The sequence below is a fragment of the Meleagris gallopavo genome, chromosome 10 (assembly GCF_905368555.1).
Source record: "Meleagris gallopavo chromosome 10, MGAL_WU_HG_1.1, whole genome shotgun sequence".
Taxonomy (NCBI): domain Eukaryota; kingdom Metazoa; phylum Chordata; class Aves; order Galliformes; family Phasianidae; genus Meleagris; species Meleagris gallopavo.
Genome location: NC_139413.1, coordinates 18,871,065 through 18,892,366, shown reverse-complemented (window position 1 = coordinate 18,892,366; position 21,302 = coordinate 18,871,065). Strand labels below are relative to the sequence as shown.

General features: G+C 38.2%; 1 protein-coding gene across 2 annotated transcripts in view; it reads left to right on the top strand.

Annotated features, from left to right (window-relative positions):
• Positions 1-21,302, top strand: part of ST6GALNAC3 (ST6 N-acetylgalactosaminide alpha-2,6-sialyltransferase 3) — a 200,664-nt gene that overhangs the window by 125,456 nt on the left and 53,906 nt on the right. For both annotated transcript variants that reach the window (XM_010716231.4, XM_085231551.1), the window contains exon 3: positions 2,663-3,072. In XM_010716231.4, coding sequence (XP_010714533.2) covers positions 2,663-3,072 — 410 coding nt within the window. The remainder of the gene's footprint in view (positions 1-2,662; positions 3,073-21,302) is intronic.

Sequence of the window (21,302 nt, the reverse complement as noted above, 5' to 3'; positions counted from 1 at the left end):
CAGCTCTTCAGGGGTCATCTGGGAGCCATTTAGAGCGTCCCAGTTTGGTAGGAGAAATAGCAGCCACAGCTGCCCTGATAATTCTCTGGTCTGACCCCTCTGGCACCCAAATCCCTGTGTCTGAACAGCTCCTGTAGGAGCCATCTGGCAGAGGAGTTACATTTGAGCATATTCTGAGTCTGTGATGGGACCTCACCACCATAGCCATAGCTGAGGTGTGGTGTCATAGCAAACAGGACGCCGAGCTAAGAGAGGAAAATAAGAAAGCTGTTGTGTATGGATTATAGAAACTGCCCCTCTTATACATGACTGTTATAAACCCCACAAGCAGCAAGGCTGTCTCTATATGGGGGTTCAGCAAATGAATATTGATGTGTGGTTTTGCACATACTGCAGAAAATATGGTCCAAAAAGACACTGAGTTCAGTGGATGGTGCTGAAATCAGTTGAATGTTTGTCATGGGTGTCAGTCAGTCTTTTAACTCTCCACAGGATCTCTGTTAGCAAATGTGCATAATTAGGGCGTCTGAAAATTCTCTACGTTGTAAAAATATCTATTCTGAGATAGGATTGGAAGGGGTTAAGCCTCCACCTCTACTGAAGTAGAGCAGATTATATGTTGACCTAGTGCAGGCATTCAATATTATGAAAGCACTTTACAAATTGGAACAAGATAAATGAATCACAACAAAAGAGCTCGAAAACTGGGGGACACAATTGCAGGAGTGAGTATGCTCAGTTTATTCGAGCAGAACAGTTTCACTCAGTGAATAGAAAATGCTCAATGCATTTCTAACTAGGGTCAAAAAATCAAACAATTCCAAATTTAAGAGAGCAGCTCCTTTTCAATGGAGACAGAAGAATATTCTGAAAAAAAACATCAATGTTGAGACAAACTTAAATGGGACCAGATTCTTGACCAAATTGTTTTTTCCTGTCTGGCAGTTTCATATTCAGTATTTGTTAGCTTGAAAGTTCACCCTGAAAGATATAAATTAATCTACTGGGACTTGAACAATTCACTTCATGTTAGGATGTGAGTTATGCTCATGGATTTGTTTAGGTCACACAGCCATGTCCTCATAATGTATCTTAGAGAGAATTTCTGTAACTAAGCAGTAAACAGAAAGACTGTTGTGTTCAGCTGTATCTCCTGGGATTTCATCCCTGCTGTCAGACAGCCAAGCAGGACAACTCTCTGAAGCTACAACAGCTATAAAAAATACATGGTGTTCTGTAAAGGAAACGCCATCAGTGCTGTTGCATACAGTCATACATCTTTGAGTCTCGAAGACACGATGAAAGAATGTTTTCAGGTACCACTCACATAGAGAGATCAAATCAATCACAGCAGAGAAGTCAAAATGGTGCAGTTGTGATCTATTGCAGAAACTTGATACACAAGTATAATAATTGTCACCCAAACACTTGATATTTTTGCAATTATAATTTGGCTATTATAATTTTGAGATGTTTATCTCTTGTCCTTATATTGTGCACCATTATCAAAGAAATCTGATCTAAGTGACCGGGTCCTAAGATTATTGTGGTCAAATGTAGCCAGGATGTGATCCACATCAGGTAAAATAGCTGTGATTTTGAAGAGAAATAACCACAAGGCTACTCAAAAAAGCATCTAGCTAAACATTCGCAAAACTTAAGAGAAATGAATACTAACAAACATGTAAATGAAGTCAATTGCTCCCAGTCAAAGCTGGGTTAGAAGATCAAGTCTGTGGCCATACAAAAAATTACAAATGGTATGTGGCCTGGACTCTATTCTTGAGGTTTTTCTGGATGGATCTAGTTTCCATTTGTTTTAGATTTCTAGTAAAACTTTAATAAAATGCATCTTAAATGTAATGCATCCCTCTGATGCAAAAGAACCAAAGAATATATATACAATTTATATTCAAATGAAATATTGTCTGGGTCCCTATATTTCTTTAAGAGATAACTATTTTTCTTTTCAATTCATATGGGAGAAATAGTACCACAGAATGCACTCAGGAAATACTGTCTTTGACTTCGCTTTGCCCAGAATTAAGTTCCTAAGTCACATGTCACCACTCCATCTGCCTCTCATTTTTCCTGGGTTGTAACAGATCTCTGAAGAGATCACCACATTCCTCTATCTACATCCTCTTTCCAAATGCAGGTTTTTAGTGCTGTCAGATTGGTTGTTAGAAGTACACTTCATGTTTGACTTGTGTCACAAATTTGGGAACTCTTCCTTCAGACACATAACCAGAATCAGTGTATAGTTAAATTTCCAGCATTACTTTTTCTGTTCGTTTTCCCTGTTGCAGACACCTTTCCAAAAAAGGCCTTGATCTAAATTATTTTCTGTTGTTGCTTTCTTTTATCATTTTCTAGGGGAAAGAGTAACAGCCAGAGAGAAAAAGAATGAGTATTTTTCTAGTTGACTTCAGTAGGTGAACAAAGGAAAAGATTACAGGCACTGAAAACGGTTGCTTTTAGAACTGTGTAGCGATAGGTTTTTTCATCAGCTCTACCTCAAGGGGATTGATTTTCTTGTTTTGTAAAGAGAAGTATTGCTGTCAGTTTTTTGGATTGTTCTTGTCTTTCTGTTAACTGAATTCTCAGTTTTCATGCTCTGTAGAGAAGAACCTGCCATATATTTTTGTTTTCTCTCTTTCAGCCTCTGCAACTGGACTGTGACCTCTGTGCCATCGTTTCCAATTCAGGACAGATGGTAGGCCAGAAGGTGGGAGCTGAGATAGACAAGTCCTCTTGCATATGGAGAATGAACAATGCACCCACAAAGGGCTATGAGGAGGATGTTGGGAAGAGGACAACCATAAGAGTGGTCTCTCACACAAGTGTGCCTCTCCTACTCAAGAATCCTGAGTACTTTTTCAAAGAAACCAACAGCACTCTTTATGTGATCTGGGGACCTTTTCGAAACATGAGGAAGGATGGAAATGGCATTGTATACAACATGCTGAAGAAAGCTGTTGACAGCTACCCAACTGCCAAAATCTATGTGACAACGGAAAAGCGCATGAGTTACTGTGATGCAGTGTTTAAGAAGGAGACAGGAAAAGACCGGTAAGTTATACTTGTGAAGAGCAATTATAATGTTTGACAAAATACATGAGAGAAGACCGTGCTGGATGCCAGCTAGTAAATGAATCCCTAGATATGTTTTTAATGGATTGTTATGTGGTTTTGACTGTTATAAGCACTTGATGAGGCAGCAGCTAGGCCCCATTTACCCCACCTACGCTACCTTCTGTTCTTTCCATTTCTGTTGGCTTGGGTCCCAAAAAATATTGGATGTCGTCCTGAAATGTTTTGAAAGCTGTGTGTTGTTTTCAGCTCAATTTACTATTGATTAAATTGATATTTTATTTGAAGGGGATAATCCTACTCGAACAACATATCCAAGTGCACAACCTCAGGATAACTCTGGATGTTGTATTTTTGTCTCTATTGATATTCTCTCTAGTTTTACTTCAAGCACAAACCACAGGGTTGTGTGTTATTTGTGTTTCTTGGTGAAAATGGATTTGTTTTGGCATTGAAGGGGACCTCTGTGTTTTGGCATTAAGGCAGCCTCTGCTACACACTTAGTAGGAAGGAGTTTCCAGACCACTGTTGTGTCTCGGTATTTATTTTTCAATTTGCACATCATGATTTTGCAGTTGTGAAGGAAAGTAGCTATTCCAACCATGTTATAAAAATACAGATATTAACTAATAGTTTAACCTTATCCAACTTTTGACCTGGCTGTTGCTGTAGAAGTGCTTGTTCTCTCAGTCTCCCTTGATTCTTTTTGTTACTGAAGTGCCAAATCTTGGTTAGACTCAAATGAATTGAAATGTGGGGCTTGTTCAGCATGTGCATATATGGCTGCTGCAATTCTGGAGTTGGAAGGGGCTTCTGTACTCCATAAGTGTCTCAAGGTTGTCATGGCTTTTTTGGTTTAAGCTGAAGCTGATGAATTGAAGCTAACAGAAAATGCACAAGATGCATTTCTCAAAAATGTCCTTTAATAATCAAAGCCGTCCAGTTTACCTATTAATCAAGCTAAATATGATCGTGAGATATTATTGCATTTGTAAACTTAAATTTGTTTATATTTATGACTCTTCCATGATAATAGTTGTCAGGTCACAGTGACTTCACAATATCGCATTAAAATCCTTACTGTGAAAGCAGCTCAGTGCAATAGATACCTTAGCATAGGCTATCAAAAAATATCATCATTCAATCTCCAGGTGTCTTAATCTCCAGCCTAATGTGTTCCTCTTCAACAAATTAATACATCACAAAGTTTTATTAGTTCCCTATTAACACAGTACGAATTATCCTTTCCATGTCAAAGACAGATTGAACTGTTCTCTCAGAGCTTACAAACAAAGTTCTTAGGAATCCTGGCATCAGCAGCCCAATGTCTTTCTCCTTTATCTGCCACAACAACTATGATTGCCCTATGAGCAGGGGCAAATTGTAAAGGGACTTCACGATCCACGTGATGTGGTGTATATAACTCACTCCCTTTAGCACTGTGAAGTAAGCCAGTGCTTCTCACAGTGACAATCAGATCACATCCTTGCATCTACTGTATCTTTCTTTTTCAGTTCTGCTTATCCACATCAAATGCAAGTGGTATCATTTAGTGCACTTGTCAGCTAGAAATGAGGGGAATGGTCAACATGTCACCAGCTCTCTACTAGTCAGGGGGCCTCCATTTGGAAATCATTTTCAATTCACAGAACCCTTATGCTCTCTCTAGGGAGGGTGATGAGTCTCTTAGAGGTATATGCCAGTTGTGGAAGCAGTAAAGGCAGAGCACAAGAAATTTGGGAGTGTTGAAAATAGTTTCGCACATTATGCCAGACTGTTACGATGCTGAGACAGAATCAGGTTCCTCAGCCAAATATTCCTTCTATTCCTCAGAGAAACATCAACTCCTGCTTGCAATATTAGTTAGAACAGAGGTCTGCTTCAGCATGTTCCCAGAAAAAAATCTGGAAGGATACCAAGTTCAACTCATATTTTAAAATGTACCAAGTGGATTGTAATCACATCTATTTTTTAGTTTAATCCTAAAATACTGTCCTTATGTACAGTGTATTCTACTAAGCCATAGTAAAATTACAACAGATTGCTAGTCTGTCAAGCCTTTAATGAGCTTTCTATTTCTACTTTTTGGTATATTATCTTTTCAGGTAATCAGAGAGACTTTAGAGTAATTTCATCCTACTGGTGCTCAAGTTTAAAAGGATATTTTGAGAAGAGGCAGACAGATGTGTTCTGCAGTTGTTTCACTACTGCAAAAAAGCTCTGTTCCTACACTCTCACTGGTGTGGGAGCTTCATCACTGAATTCAATGCGTGCAGGTTCAAACCCTACAGCTTTGCTATTGATCCATAGTTTATTATCAGTTCATGGAGGAAATAAGGGTTGTCCCTAAAGAACTTCTAGCAGATAGGTTGGAAGCAATTTTTTTTATTCTTTCTATTACAGTATCCTGAAATATGAGTTATCAATACTGGAGAATTAACCTTGTATGCAGTGTTATGAATCTGGAGGACATACGTTTTTTCTGAGAGTCTTCATTAGCGAAGCATTTGAGTTCAATGCAGTGAATGCTCATCCACTTTGAATAATTGTTGTACATAAATATTATTCATTACCAGACGCTCATGGTTTTTCATTAATGCATTTTACTTGGTGCTTCCCTAGAGGGAGCATAAACCTGGCAGCTTCTTCTTATACTTCACTAATGTTTGGTTATATTACATGTATTGAGTCAAGTGAGACAATTTTAAAAAACATTGGATAATCACTAAATGTGACATCTTTGTATCTCCTTCAATTCAGGTAAGTGGTTCTAAAGACATCTATAACTTTGCTACGTGGTAAGGCAATATGATATAACAACATTTAATTGGTAATAACAGAGAAAACTGTAGTCTTCATTAAAGCAGCAGAGCTAATTCTGGTCTGATAAAGTGCACTGAACAGCCCTAAATAGGTTTTAATTAGCTGGCACCAAAGCTGCACCACCCTTAGGGAGGGTAAAATTAATGAAAACTAGCAGCACATAGATCAGCACTACTGGATGTCATTGCCTTAGGTGAAGGTGATGAGGAAGAAGGGAGAGCCTTTTAAGGATCATTTAGAAAACAGACTGTGTTAAAAGTGACTTTTCAATGCAACGATAAATCTTTGCTAATTTTTCTGAGACACTCAAATGTCATCCAGATTTCAGCCCATATTTGTGTTTATTGTACAGACATCTCAGGTGACCGCTCAGCAGGTGCAGCTCCAGTCCCCCCTTGAGTCTGGCAGTGTGATCAGACACTGCCTGCGGAGGACACTGAGCCCCAGCAGACAGCCACTAATGCACATGCTGATACCACCTGATGCATGGCTTCACTTGATGTCTGAGGTCTTCTTATACATAACTGCCTGAAAGGAACCTGATAGACTTTACTGGGGCGATACATTCTGATCCTCTAAAATTCCTGTAAAGAGACCTTGAGATGATGAAAGCCAGCCCTTTGGGTGTAGGTTTGACTACATGCTGTCTTAACTCTAACAATACCCACTCCATATTGAAACAAACCAGTTCAACATGTTGCTTCCAACTCAAAGGATTTCATGAATTCAACGTCTTGTGATTATTAGCTATACAAGCATGCTCACAGGAGGTAGCTATATTTCAATCAGATTGCTGTTTCTGAAGGATTTCTGTTAATGTCTTGGACAATTCTGAAGAAGTTAAATTGGTTTAGTGCTTCTCCTCCAGTTTTCAGATTCCTCTGTGCCAGATGGTGCGATGTGTCGGGTTGTGACAAAGCTGGTTTATCATCTGAGGCAGAAAGATGGATCATTCTGATCGCTGACTTCTACATAAAGATTCAAAACTTGGAGGTGTGCTCAACCTGCTATTTTACTCAGTTCTGCACATTGTTTTTTTCTAAATTTGGCAATATGTGACATCTATATTAAATCACTGTCATTTAGAGGTAAAAATTATATTCATCTGAATTTCAGATTGACACTGTTAGGCAACTTAAGTCATCTCAGCTTCACCTCGGCTAATATGTGGTTTTTGATGTGTCTGACTGATCTACACAAAACTGTAGTCTAGTAAAAATGTCTTGAATAAATGAAATTACATTCTCTGAGATAGGGGAGGTGGGTGCAAATTCTGTTGTTTGGGGAAGTTCTCTCAGAATGGAGGTGGCAAAACTGTCAGTGGCTGGATCACACAAGTTTTGTGCTGTATTTCTTGGCTTGAATAGAATATTGCAGTAATGCTATCATCTCTTTTGCACTAACTTTCATAGTCATACTAGTTTCCTTATCAGAGAAAATAAAAATCCTACCCAGTGTTAGATAATAATTGCAGAATGAAGTTTTTCGTTGGGAAGTTGTGAACACTGACAATTAATTTGGCTCAGAGTTGCTTTTTGGGAGTTGGGCGTACTCTCATCTGCACTTTGTATTAACATGAGCTTTCTAAAAACTGGGAGATGAGTAACTGTTCATTTTGCTTGGAAAGGAAAACAAGCTGAGTTAAAGAACATTTACATGCTTAAATTATAGAACTCTTGGAAGAAAATGATGGAAAAAGGATTCAGACTGACATAGGAAACATAATGTGTAGTAAACATTTAAAGGATAAAAATTCCTGTTTATATTTTGATATAGTCTTTGTCAAGTTGATGTATGCTCTGCTGTTGCGCTGATAAAGTAAAAAATTCTCCATTGCCTGCAAACATTAGAGTGAGCCCCCCAAATTTGTGCTGGACCTCATCACCATTTCTCAAGCACTTGATTACAGATCTTTCTCAAACCACTGCTTGGTACTTCCAGCCTTTCTTTTTGCAAAGGACTTCCTTCAGAAAACATTAATGGATTTGTCTGTCTTAATTCAAAGAGGGCTTAAATAGTTTCATTGTCAACTGAGACTGCTTTATTACCTGAAAAAAAAAAAGTGAAGATCTAAAGCATGAAACCTTAATGAAATAAATAGATTTTTCATTATAAAACACTTAAAATCTCAACCTCTACTGCTATTTGTGGTCAATTACCAGAGTGCTAACAACCATTTGGGGGCTTACACGTATCTCATTCACTCTACCCTGCTAAAAAAACAGTTGTTCCTGAGTATCCTAGATTTATTCCCTGCAGCCTATTAGTATCCGCATTTATGTTTCTTTATGAAGATTTTCCTAATTAAGATGAACATTTTTCTCTATTAGGCAGATGGAACTCAATCGAAGTCTGTTTTTTATTAACACAGCAATAAATGTTGTTCAAAGCTCAAGCACTTTTTACAAGAAATGCAGCTCCCACTACACTACAGTAATTGAATAGTAAAATAATGCATTATTAAAAAATTAGCAATATTATCTATTACTTTGTGGAAAACTGTGGCTGCATAAGTATGAATTTAGAGACCAATTGATGCTGTGCTGATTGCTGACTTTAGCCATGGAGGTACTTCTTTTTACATAATGATGTAAGTGAAAACATACATGATTAGGATCTACTTTGTCTTCATGTGTTTTCACATGTTGTGTGAATTCATCTGAGGTTTATTTGTTTTAATTTATCGAATCTTCTTTGGGTGCCATTGAATGCTTTCTGCTCCTGACCAGCTAGATATTAAATCTTTATGCAAAGTTTGATATTATCCTAATTACATGCACACATTTTTCATCCCATCCCTTTAATGTTCTGCAGCTTCTACGGCCACGATCACATTGTTTTATCTCTTATGACCTACACTCTGATTGCACATATAGATAAGGTCCCTCCTGGACTTTTCTCACATCCCATGAATCCTTTTGAAGGATGAAGTGACCCAATCAGATGTATGCTGGCAGTCCTAATAGCACTGTGGATCCAACTTTGCTCTTGTTCTGCTGTTTGTGGTGCAAGGAATTTTGTGGTTGTAAAGGGAGAAGAGGAAAAAGTTAAGAGGTGCAGATTTTCAGTGAAGCCTTTGGTGTTCATAAAAGCTTCGCTTGCACTGCAGCATTTTTGATTTTTCAGATCATAGCATTTAGAATAGACCTTGATTTTTCTAAAGGAGTTTAAATTTTTAAAGGAACAAAACTAATTAAAATAAAATCAAGAATTTAATCTGTTTTTTAAATTCAACCTTTCTGCTAGTTGAAGTAATTCTCTTTAATAACTGTGATTACCATTGAAGTCTGCTTATTTCTGGTTGTCATTTAACAATGCTTTTCTAAGATGTATTAAATAGATTAGGAAATAAATGCAGTATCACTATGGCTTTAGTGTGTTACCCATTGTTTACTGATTACTGTGGGTTTCCTAATGGAAGTTCCCTAACGCACACTGCTTCGTATTTACAGTGTTCAGCAAAATACCATGTTCTGCAAATGAACTACATGAGAGGTACTGTGAGATTGTGTTAAGGAGTTGCTGCTTGAGTGAGGGTAGCAACTTTCAGAGGCAAGCAATAAAACACTGCAGTAATTTGTTGGTTCATACAGAAAAGACTTTCTGTACGTCTTTCTGCCTGCTAGCTAATAAAGTTTACAAGAACAGACTTTCATAAGAAAAAGCTGTACGAGAATAAAAGTGACTCAAAAGTAATTTCTCAGTGAATCTCAGTGAAAGGGAACATGAGAAGGAGAAAAGATTTTCTTCTCAAAGCTTGGAACAGATAGGCAACACAATAGAAGAAAAACTGGTTAAAAGTGGGAAGTGCTATTGGAATGTTTAACCTTAAATGTATAGAAAGATTAAGAAACAAATATTCCAATGAAAAATTAATGAGTAAGAACTCTGCAAGATCCTATACTTACAGGTGGGAGGAAAATGGGGTGAAAGTGGTAAAATTCAGGGTCTCATTAAGTTCGTTTGCTAGTGATCTTTCCTATAGAAAGAAGTGAGGCTGCAGTTTCAGAACAGTGAAGCTGCTGTGTGTGCATTCGGATTTATAATGCACATTTTGGAGGGTAACTTAGGATTCACAGCCACATCAGTGAGCCTGGTGTTGCTATTGGGATATACTACAACCTGCATTTAGGAAACAGTCGCTGGGTACATCCTAATGAAGTTCTGGTAAAACTTGAATTCACTGAGCTTCTAATGATGAGGTAGCTGTGCACAAGAGCTGCGTGTACAATTTTACTAATGTGTTCACATCTTCAGTAGGTGTTGGAAGCTACAGCACAACCTAGGGACCTGTTACAAACCTTGAGGATTGTCCTCAAAGAGTTTATCTGATGTTATGACTGATAATTGGTGTGTAACTTAGTTTGGGTGTTTCCACATCCAAGAAAAGGGTGTGAAAGGAATACTTTTCAATTTTGTTATTCAAAAATTCAGACATTCTGTTTCCAGCACTTCGTTAGCAGCTCTTGCTAGTGGTGGCATTCAGTACAAGTGACATTGAGTGCCAAAGATACCACTCTTCTCAGAACCTGAGCAGCCCATCCCAGGGTTCAATAAACATGCAAATATAGTAGGATTAAGTGTTTCCAAATGCTCATGTTTATTCTTCACAAGTTTTCTGTTCCAGTACCATCCTGATCCTTGGAGACTTCTTTTTCTTTGTTTTTATTTTAAATAAAAATGTTTTAAAATATTTTATTTTAAAGTATAACCATAAAATCTTTAGGGTTGGAAAAGACCTCTAAGGCTCTATGCCCAGCCTTGGCAGTCTATGCCAGCGCATCACTGCTCTGTAGGAGAAGAAATTGTTCCTGATATCCACGCTGAACCTCTTCTGGCGCAAACTAAGGCCATCATTCCTCTCTGCTATGTTTGTATTGGTTACAGAATGGAAAAATGAACTTCTTAATGCACGCTTTACATGACTCATTAAAACTTCCAACACACAGGGTTTGCTACAAAAGTTAAAAATTGCTGCAGATGATGTCAGTAGTGTAGAATAAGACGCAGAGAAAGGAAGTGATAGCAGATGAAATCCTAAGGAGCAAACAGCATGCTTTTATCTTAACAAATATTAAGTGTCAGAAATACATGCACTGAGTTCAGTTGCCTCTCCATATGCTGCTTCAGAGTCTTCCTTTAAGTACATTCCTTAGAGACACTGGCACTCTTGTCTCTGAGGAACATCCCAAACCTTTTCCATGACAACATTTCCTAAAATATAGCAGATATCGCTTAAGCTTCAAAATGCCTCTGTGAAGCAAGATCTGCTTTTTACAACCTGATTTACTTGAGAAAGGGACTTTCCTTGGGGAAAGTAGGAGTTATTGTTGTATACAAATTCATGCCATAGGGATTTTTGACTTTTGTATACTTACCTTGAAGGCATTTCAATCTTCTATATTGCTAATTATGAGTTGGAACAGTCTGGAACTGCGCAGGTGGAACTGCATAAGAGAACAACTTTCTGTTGCTCTATAACCTGTTTTCAGCCAAACACAGTAATGTTCCGGCACTTCTTTCCACATGAAATTAGCAGTAATCTCTTGACATTTTGCAATCAGTCAAAATAAGGAGAGAAAATAATCTGAAGAGTATTTGAAAAGCAGTATTTCTATAAGAATCATTTTATTTTCAGTTCTTTCATTTCAAGCATTATGTGTTGTCCTATCAAATATCCATTCCTCTCAGTATCATCTTCACATTTTCGACCACTGCATTTAGAAATGTGACTAGCATTTGTTATGTTAATTGACTTTTTCTTTCATGAAGGGAGAATTGTGTCTTAGTTGGAGCTCTCTTTGTGGGCTGCTATGATTTTGTGTATTTTGATAAAATGTATTTTATATTATTAGTAGAAAAAAGGTAAGGACTACCTCCTCTGGGCTTATCCAATTGTCTTAAATTTCCTTTACCTACTCTCCCAAGAAAGCAGACTATCCAAGGGAGCTGAATCATAGATTCTCCCAGGGAATCTCAGCTGCAGTGGCATCCCAGGGCACTCTTCCTCCTGAAAGTAAAGTGCCCTGCAGAAACAGAAGGCATTTATCTTTGTGTAGGATATCCTCAGTATCCTTGATACTGCTTAGACTAGTTGAAGCATCAGTGGCCTCTTGCCAAGCTATGCTACTTTGCCTGATTAGGAGTAAGGTAATGAACAAATTAATAACTGAGGGCCAGTTCATTGTTTGTCAGTTGGAAAGAGAGTATTTTAGATGATATTTCTAGATGTAGTTTATGGTGTGGTACTTGATATCACCAAGACGATCTTATTCTAGCAACCCTTCAAACTTTTAGTTCTGGATCACTTAAAATTTTTCCTCTGTTTTTGAAATAGTAACCACTGCTTTCATAAACATTTGACCAGTTTCAGGGTAGCACTAGCAAGAGCAGCTCTATATATTTCAATTAAACTTTTCCTTATGTACCAGGACTGAGACTGGCATATAATATAAATATTTTCTTCATTATTACTTTACATTTTTCCCTGAGGCTTCATTGATTTCAAAACCAGGATCTTCATTATATTAAAATGGTGGCATTAATACTTCCATCTCTGTGGGTGGATTGTAATAGAAAGTTTCAAAATAATTGCCTGTGAATGTGAAAAGTAAAAATCTATATGGTGTCATATTGCTCATAATGTGACCATTAAAATAACAATTATGTGATAATGAAAAGAGTCACTATGCTTTAGTTTATCTTTACATAATGTTGACAGCTAATGAAAACAGGGAAGATTGTATCTAATTACAGTTAACAATGCCATTGCATTTCCTGTAAATATGACATTTTGCTTGGGTTTGTAGATTTGAATGCTTTTCTGAAGTTTGTGAGTGCATTCTATGTATTTCAAGTATGACTATTTTTAAAACAGCAGCTACATTTACTTTCTCAGAAGGTAGACACAGTTTTCAGAAAGGGTAAAATTTTGAACATTTTTGAAATTTGATTACCTGAGGTAAATGTGTCTTGCAACCCGGCCCTATTGAATAGAAAAAAAAAAAAAAAAAAAGATTTAGGTCATTCTGATTTGTTGTGTTACAAAAGCGAAGGTACCCTGACCTTCACTAGTCAGTCAGTAGAATAAATTCTCTCTCTAGGTCATGCTTTGACATGGATAGGGAAGCTTCTCATTTTGTATGGTGAGATGCTGAGCCCAGAGTTAAATGTGCTTGGTTCAGGAATGTACACCCATAGCTCGCAGTGATCTTAAGGGCAAGAGCATCGGTTAGAATTAAGCCGTTTTGATTTTTGTACATCTAGAACAGTCTACACTGGTTTTCCAAAATGCAGTGAGGTTGGCCTTTGCATTGTGCAGTACTTGCAATATTTTCTGTATGTAATGACATGGCTGAACGTTACCTTTAAATGCCAAACTCATGAAGGTTGGAATTACATTGGCTCTAACTAATTTCCAAGGTGCTTCAGCTTTTGTTCCTGCTTCTCTTTTTGACCATCTCAGGCACTTCCATTTGGGTTATCTAACTGAAACTGTGGGCTTTCATGCTGCCATTGCATTTCAGTCACAAACTCTTCCTTGTTCATGTTTCTCTTCAGTAGCATACTTGTTTCTATTTGGCACAATTCTTGCTTTCTTTCTCATTCTTTCTTTTTGTCTCTCTCTTTTTCTTTCTTCCTTTCTTTCTCATTACTTTACAGATATTTTCCACATTTTTCCTCTTTGATTTTCTGCCTCATTGTTTGTAACTCTGTCATCTATATAGCTTTCTCCTTTCAGCCTTTTGTCCTTTTATTGTGAAACTTATTGCCTCAAATACACCTCCTGTTTTCTGCACAATCTCTTAAAAGCAACTCACAGCCCTGCAAGGTATCTGATGAGGAACAGCTCTCCCTTATGTGCCCATGCCCTTGCCCTGACTCTTTCATCTGAATACTGGAGTAGAATTCCTGAAAGACTGCTCTGGCATTGCAGATCCCAACTCAATATGTCCAGCACATAAAACAAAAACAAAATATCACAGTGGGATGTAGAAGCTGTGTGATTATTTATTGATGACTGTTGGCTACATGAATTAAAATGGCAGGGAGCTCAGATTTTGATCAGAAACCAAGTGATTTCCTGGACACTTTTTATTTTTAAATACGAACATAACATGAACCCATTGTGCTTCTGCTGTTAAATGCTCTTGTGTGACCTGCTATGTAACAGCGAACATATGTTGTTCACATGAGTACATAACTCAGTATATGCAAGCAGTGATAGGAGCTTGCTGGTATTTGGCAATTCTTATATGTGTGTATATGTATAAATATATGTACACATTTACTAGATATACACATGTACAGATTTGCAGTGACATGCAGTAGGGATAAATTTTATTTCCTTGAGATTCTAGGCTGTGTGGAGAAACACACAAAGAAGGATTAAAAACACCCAGGAACTACAATAAATGCACTCTCAATCATTTGTTTGACCCAGTGGATATACTGACCCTGACACGTATAAATTGCAGCACTATGCTAATTGCATCCCCCCATCCATGGCACTGTCAGGTGAACTACTGGAGGTGCTTCACATCCGTGTTGAGGCATACCAAACACTCAGCTGTATGATTTCAGTCAGGGATTTGGCATGCGGCTGCCTGACCGTGGCCCTTCTGTGAGCTTCCAGCATGGAAGGTGTTCATCAAAAGGCTTGCTTCACATGTCCCATATTGTTAGCACTGAGTAAGTTTCATTTGGTTTATTTTAGATTTTGTAAGTACTTTTCAACTGTGACAACACAGGGGAGCCCGACTGGCAGTAACTCCTGGGTCTTTATGCACTACAGATATAATTTATTTGCTTTTAGTTTTTGTAACATCACCAACTGCTAAGGGAATTGATGTTTAATATGCTTCTAAATAAGTAAAATGAAAGAATGAATAAATAATGCCTGCTTTATTAGTCCAGGTGTTTTCAGCATTGCTGAATGTGATTTGATGACAGCCGCCAGCACTAGCAGTGCCAAAAAAACAACTGATTCTCTGTGATTATTATCATTATAATAAAATATAATTGAAAGATTACAAAATTGATTCTTTTAAAAATTAATGTTGCGTGAGTGAGCAGGCTCTGTGACATTCGGATTTTTTTTTCAGTGTTATTTAGATGGAAAATGGCTTGTTTTATTTCCTGGCAGTAAATTGCTGATTTTCAAATAGTCATGTTACCGAAAACAATCCCAGAAGGTTACAGGAGACAACAGACCTATGTCATTATGCCTTACCCTCTCCTGATGGGTTCAGAGAAAAGCCAGAAACAAAAGAAAGTGACATTAATTATTGAGAGAGCCTTGGGATAATCTGTTTGGCCAAGTAATTTTGCATGAAACTTACAAGAAAGTATTTGACTGCAAAGAACACAAACTCCTTCCATCAATATGCAATTTTCTGGATCCATTTGTCCAAATGATTATTAACAACAGTTGCTAAATTTGTGATGCTTTAAAATTTCTAAGGGCTGTGAAAGCATTAATTAGTTAAAAGGATGGAAGTTCACAAGAAAAAAAACAACAGAACCAAAAGACCAAAGTCAGTTGTAAGACAGTTTTAAAGTGCAAAGTATTGAAAACAGCAGGAAACCCGAGGACTTGGAATAGCAATCATACAGCATCATCCGCCCCAATCAGGAAAGTGGAAACCACAAATTTATCTTTGATGATTTCCTGTAAATATGCTCTTTGAGGACAGATTGCCCTGCCCACTGTTGTGGAAGAGCTCAGAGTTACATCCCTTCTCACCACAACATATGGATCTCAGCACGCCGTGCTTCTCCTTTTCTGAAGTCATTCTTCAGGTAGAAATGCTTGAGCAAAAATGCAGTAAAATATTGTTGCAAAAATGCAGGTAAGCATCCTTCAAACCTGGCAGGAGCCTTCTAAGACATGCTGGAGCGCTCCCACATCTGAGCAGTTGCATTCCTGTTACTTTCTGGTAGTCAGTACTGCCCTTCAAAGAAAATTGCTAAATGACTCTGCTACATCATTCATTCTTCATTTGCATTAGAAATGGCTTTAAGCAATAATAGGATTATAGCCAAGAAGTGCCAATGCTTTATCATACATTTATTTGACTTAATATATAGAGGTACATATTTGAGACAGCATTTACTCTTCTAGAGCTCATCGTAAAAACCACTTTGAATGGGAGTGTTTAAGGGAATGACGACTCCAATTAATTCCCTTAGAATAGCATGACTGGAATCAGATGCAGTATTTCTCTTTTCATTAGGCATTTCTGCATTGTTATTAGTGTTCTTATAGCATGAGATGAATTAAGTTAGCTAAAGAAATCCTAATGAAAATAGCCTACAATAGGCTGCTATTTCTTTTACTCAGCACAGAGAAGTGTGAGTTTCTATGCTTTGGTTGTGTACCTAGATAGCATTAATAGAAATAGATCCAAACTTTCATTTTGAGAAACGTGGAGAAGCTGTGTGCTGCAGACATCCTTTTACCTGCACAGTGAATTGAATAGTATTACAGCTTTTTCAGCCAGACATGACCTCCTTCTTCCCCTATCCCCACTGCCACCAAATCCCTGTAAATCCTATCTGGTCTGAAGAGCAGATTTTTATTCTGGTTTTCAACATGTATGTTCCACACTGGAGTCAGGAGGTCGGCCTTCATGTTGTGCTTCTGTTCCCAAATGGGACTGCTGCGTGGGAGGAGTTGGTTTCTCTCTTCAAAGTGGTGAAGACATTTTGATTAATTCTAGAAAATCTGAGTTAGCAGCTAAATTTTGCCATTTCTTGGTCATCAGTGTCTACTGGTTATAGTCAGTGAACGTAGCACAGATATAGCACCTCCGAATTGTTTCCTTAGCAATTAAGTATCTTTATATATACATACATACATACATACATATACATATATATTCTACTGAAGCATCTGGAATTTCAGTGGAATGTCAAGCAAATGGAATTGGGAATGCTAATGTGGAACTTTTCATTAATTGAAGAATAAGGGATTTTGTGGTAATATTGGTCTAAATCTCTTGTCCTGTTTTTCCTAAGAATAATGATGGAGTGTGTGAAGAATAATGTGAGTGTGTGTGACTACTGGTGTTACAGGCATCTTAGTATTGTAAAATGATAGTAGAGGCAGATAAAAGATGGATATACTGGGAACGTACTGAAGGTTGAGAGTTTTCAATGTATTTTACCTGTGTCTAAAAGTGATCTGCTCAAATATCACCGCAAAGAAATATGCATTTATGTATGAACATATTATATCTTAAGTAAAATGCATTGTTTGTAATGCGTTGGTCTTGGTCTCTCTTCCCACTCATTTCTTTTCAGGCTGTCACAAAGCATGCTTTGAGAGAAATAATTTTGTGACGTGAGCATTCCCTGCCTTCTAAAACTACAGACAGCAATTCATCTTGCACGCAATCAGCCATCCAGTAGTGATGACTTTCTGTCCCTATAAATTGGAGTTAACCTCCTGGTCTGTACCCTTCATTCTGAAAATCTCAGCTTGTGTGTAAATAGCTTGAATAATTTGAGTGCCCTTAAAAGCGTCAGAGTAATGTCATATGCTAGAACCTACTAAAGCTTTTCCAGTTATGTGAGTCTGCATCAGTCCTAGTTCCCCGTAACTGTTCTTTAAGGCTTTGGCTTCTTTTCTGGGCAAAGATCACTGGTCTAAATCAAGTAAACTGAGCATTAACTGCTACGAGGAACCATCAGCATATACCACTTCGTCAAATCTAGATTTGACCTTAAATATGTGGAGTAAAGAATGGATATCAGAAACCACTGTAGATATTTATTACTTAGCAATACTTTTAAACATTTTTGGCAGATCTGTGGTACCACCGCATGCAGTTTACTTGGTGCGTTAACAATGAAACACTCCAAAGTGCAACTCAGTCTCTGATGTGTAAAAGCAATGAGTTGAAAGGAGTGGGAAGAAAGACAATGGAACATGCAGAGTCTCAGCTAAAAAACATCTGAGAAAATTCAGTTTAAAGCCTAAGTTACAACGGGCATACTTTTCTACTGAGAACCAAATCTATTGGTTTCAAATTAGAGGCTCACACAAGAGTTATCTCTGCTGTGTCTAATACGCAGTAATTGATTCTTCTACTTCCTGGGGGAGACATCACTATTTAAAGTACAATTGAATTCCAAAGTACCTTACAATGCTATAGTGTAAAGTCATACCAGCCTAGTGCTGACGAAGACCAAGTGCTTTGCGGATGCACATAGTAGGTGTAGACCCTTTTCATTGTTTCATGCTCTTTGGATGCTGAATAGCCTGGTCTGCAGCATTTCCCACCTTGTAGTTAACAGGTGCTTTTGTTTCTTGCATTTCTGTGCATGGCAGCAGAACAGAATTTGTAACAGTGTGGTTCCAAATAAACTGGCTTCATTGGTTGTTTGGGTTTTTTTTTTAAGTTTTTTTGTCCGATTCCTAAAAAAAACACCTTTAATTGCCCATGTAATATCAAGGGTGAAACAATAACCTGTTTGTCATCACCAGAATACTTTTGGGGGGGGGCAAATAGGATTCTCCTGGATTACTGGCTTATCCATTGAAGGAAAATGTATTTGATCATGAAATCTGCCCTTTCTGGGGCTATAAAAGTACTGGTTTACAGAATCCATTTTTAGCACTATTAATGGCTATAACTTCATCCTTCAGTTCTACAAAAGAGTCTGGCTATAACTAACAAACTGTGTGTCTGTGTAATGACTGTCTTGATAGTTTCACAGATCAGTTCAATAAAACTGCTTGCGCTCAGAGGAGAGATTTGGGAAAGAGCATCTCAGTGACATTCTTGCCATTCGCATTACCATCACTACACACTCAGAGCAATATATGTTTTAAAAATTGATTATGTATTTACAACGCAGATGAGAAATGTTTTTTTAATAGTGAGAAACTCCCAATGATGCAGCCTGTGATCTACAGCATTGAGTTGGTTTCTTTGATTTTAATGCTACAGAATGCAGTCATAAAAGTTTTAGATCCTTAATGTCATAGGGTGCAGCTTTTTGACACAGAATGTTAATGTTAAAGGAGAGAGCTGCTGCAGGCAAGAGCTCCAAAGCCAGTAAAAACCAAAGGCTTAAACTGAACCTAATTAGCTGACTGTATTTCTATACTTATCATTTAATATCTAAAATATAGAGAACTTGCTTGAAACTGACTTAAGGTTGAGACATAAAGTCACTAATTAAGGTAGACTTGCAGTGGGCCATTTTGGCAGTGTGGAGAGTAGGGGTAAGATGTTTGGTCTGGATAGTTCTCTTGCCTCTCCCTTCAGGTAGCTTTTCTTTCAGAAAAAAAAATTCATACTTAGCTCTTCGTTAGCTAAAGATGGGGAGGTAAATTGTAGTTATATGTCTTCCGGCTGTGCATTATATCTTCTGACAGGTGTATAACTGAAAGTTAGTCTGCTATATCATACTATTCTCTCTGGTTGCCTTCCAGTTATGCTGAAGAACTATTTATTTCTGGGTGCAGAAAACTGATCTGAAAATGAGTTTCATCCTGGAATGCTGGGAAAAAAAGGACATGGAAAAATGGGAGGAACAAAAAGAGTCCATTTGTAGAAGTTTGGCCAGGTAGCTGGAGTGCCTTTTCCAAGTGTAGAAATTATATACATGAGATTTGTTGTAGGAAACAGTGTTAAGAAATTTTAGCTGTTATACAGAAGTTCCACAAACACGCTAGGTGTATTAGAGTTTACTTTGATTGAGAAATACCTTGACATATCTCACTGCTGGGAGACTACTGCCCAAAGTTGCCTGAAATCTCTCCATTGTAAAAACTGAGTTCAGAAAAGTTCAGAAAAGTTCAGAAATTGCTTTGCTCCAGTTTTGCAGTGACTGTGCTTAGCTGGGATATTCAAGTTAACAATATTGTGGGCTTAAATACGTGAATGCAGTCGGTGGTTTTAGTTGACTGCCTTTTCTTCTGAAATCCATTTCTCCTTTAATTCAGCAAGGAAAATGATCACAGGTCTGTCCTTTCCCTAGTAGCATACACTCCTGCTCTTGTAATCTCACCCTTTGGGACCCACAGAGCTGGGCCAGGCTTGTCTGAAGGCTGTAGTGGGAATCTGCCCTAAACTTAAGATCACTGCTAGTTCCCTTTGGGATGTGAGGCCATGTGCAGAGTTGAAAACCATAGAGGAAGTGAGATGGAAAAAAATCTTTCATCACAGTGGAGTCAGGTACCTTCAGCTAGTGCAAGACTATATTTGCAGTACCTGCTCAAACCTATGTCTCTGTGACTAACCTTTTGCAGCATCTTCTGTCTAGGAGTGAATTCATTTTACCATCTGTCATGAGCCAATTCAGCACTGGATGTTACTATTCCACCTCTTTCCTGCTGCTCACATGAGCACTAGAGCTGCTAACAAGAGTGTGTCTACTGGGCAGACTGGGCCATAGCAGAGCTGTGCAGTAAATCATGATGATGTTGCTTCCGTGGCTCCTCACCACAGCCCTCACAGCAGAGCCGGTGCTGGCTCGTAGCAGCCCGGTGGATGGCAACTGCTCCAGTACTTGGGGATGCTGAATGCCCATCACATTCTTATACTTTTGGGAGCTCCTGTAGAGGTAGGATGGTTGGATGGAGAGGATCCAGATCTAGAAGGCTGCCTTTCATTGCTTCGTCTGTTCACAACTTCTTTAAAGCTGATTGAAAAGGCACTTACTCCCTTTGTATAAATAACCTCGAGGGGTCAAAGTCTAAACTGTTGAAATGAATAGTGTACAAGACGTGTCCTGGAGTCATGGCGTGGATGCTGACATTGAGAAGATCTCAGTGGTTTCTAGGATCCTGCAGGTAGCGGCAGCAACTCAAGAAAATGTTGAGCTGGTGGGAAGAATGCTGAGGATACCTGGCTACCAGGTGTTGAAAATGTCTGTTCCTATCTCCTTTCCAGAACAGTACTGAGCTACGTCCCTCACAGTTTGTAGTTTGCTCGTTCATCTGTGAATTGAACAAACATTAATTGTAGTTCACCACTTCCATCTGGCATCAGTGTGGGGAGTGGAGACCCTTTCTTAATTTACAAAGAATTATATGCCTTCCTGCCATGCGGCTCTACTGAACAGTAGAACCCGAGGCTAGCTCTAAATGTAAAGATTATTGTTTCTCCGCTGGTCTTCCCCCAGACACATCCTTGGCTCCCTATATCTGGTCGCTACCTACAGAAATAAAGACTAGCAGTGCTTTAGTTAAAGCAGTAGTACACCATATGCAAAGCTGGAGATGCCTCTGTGTGATACCCACAAAACTGGGTATCTGCCTGCTCTTTTACTTTCTCTTTAATCGATAAAAATATGCTTTCCCCCTCATTCAAAGGAGATTGAGTTTCCACATAGCAGGGGAAAACAAATGCCCTTCAGCACTGCTATCTGTG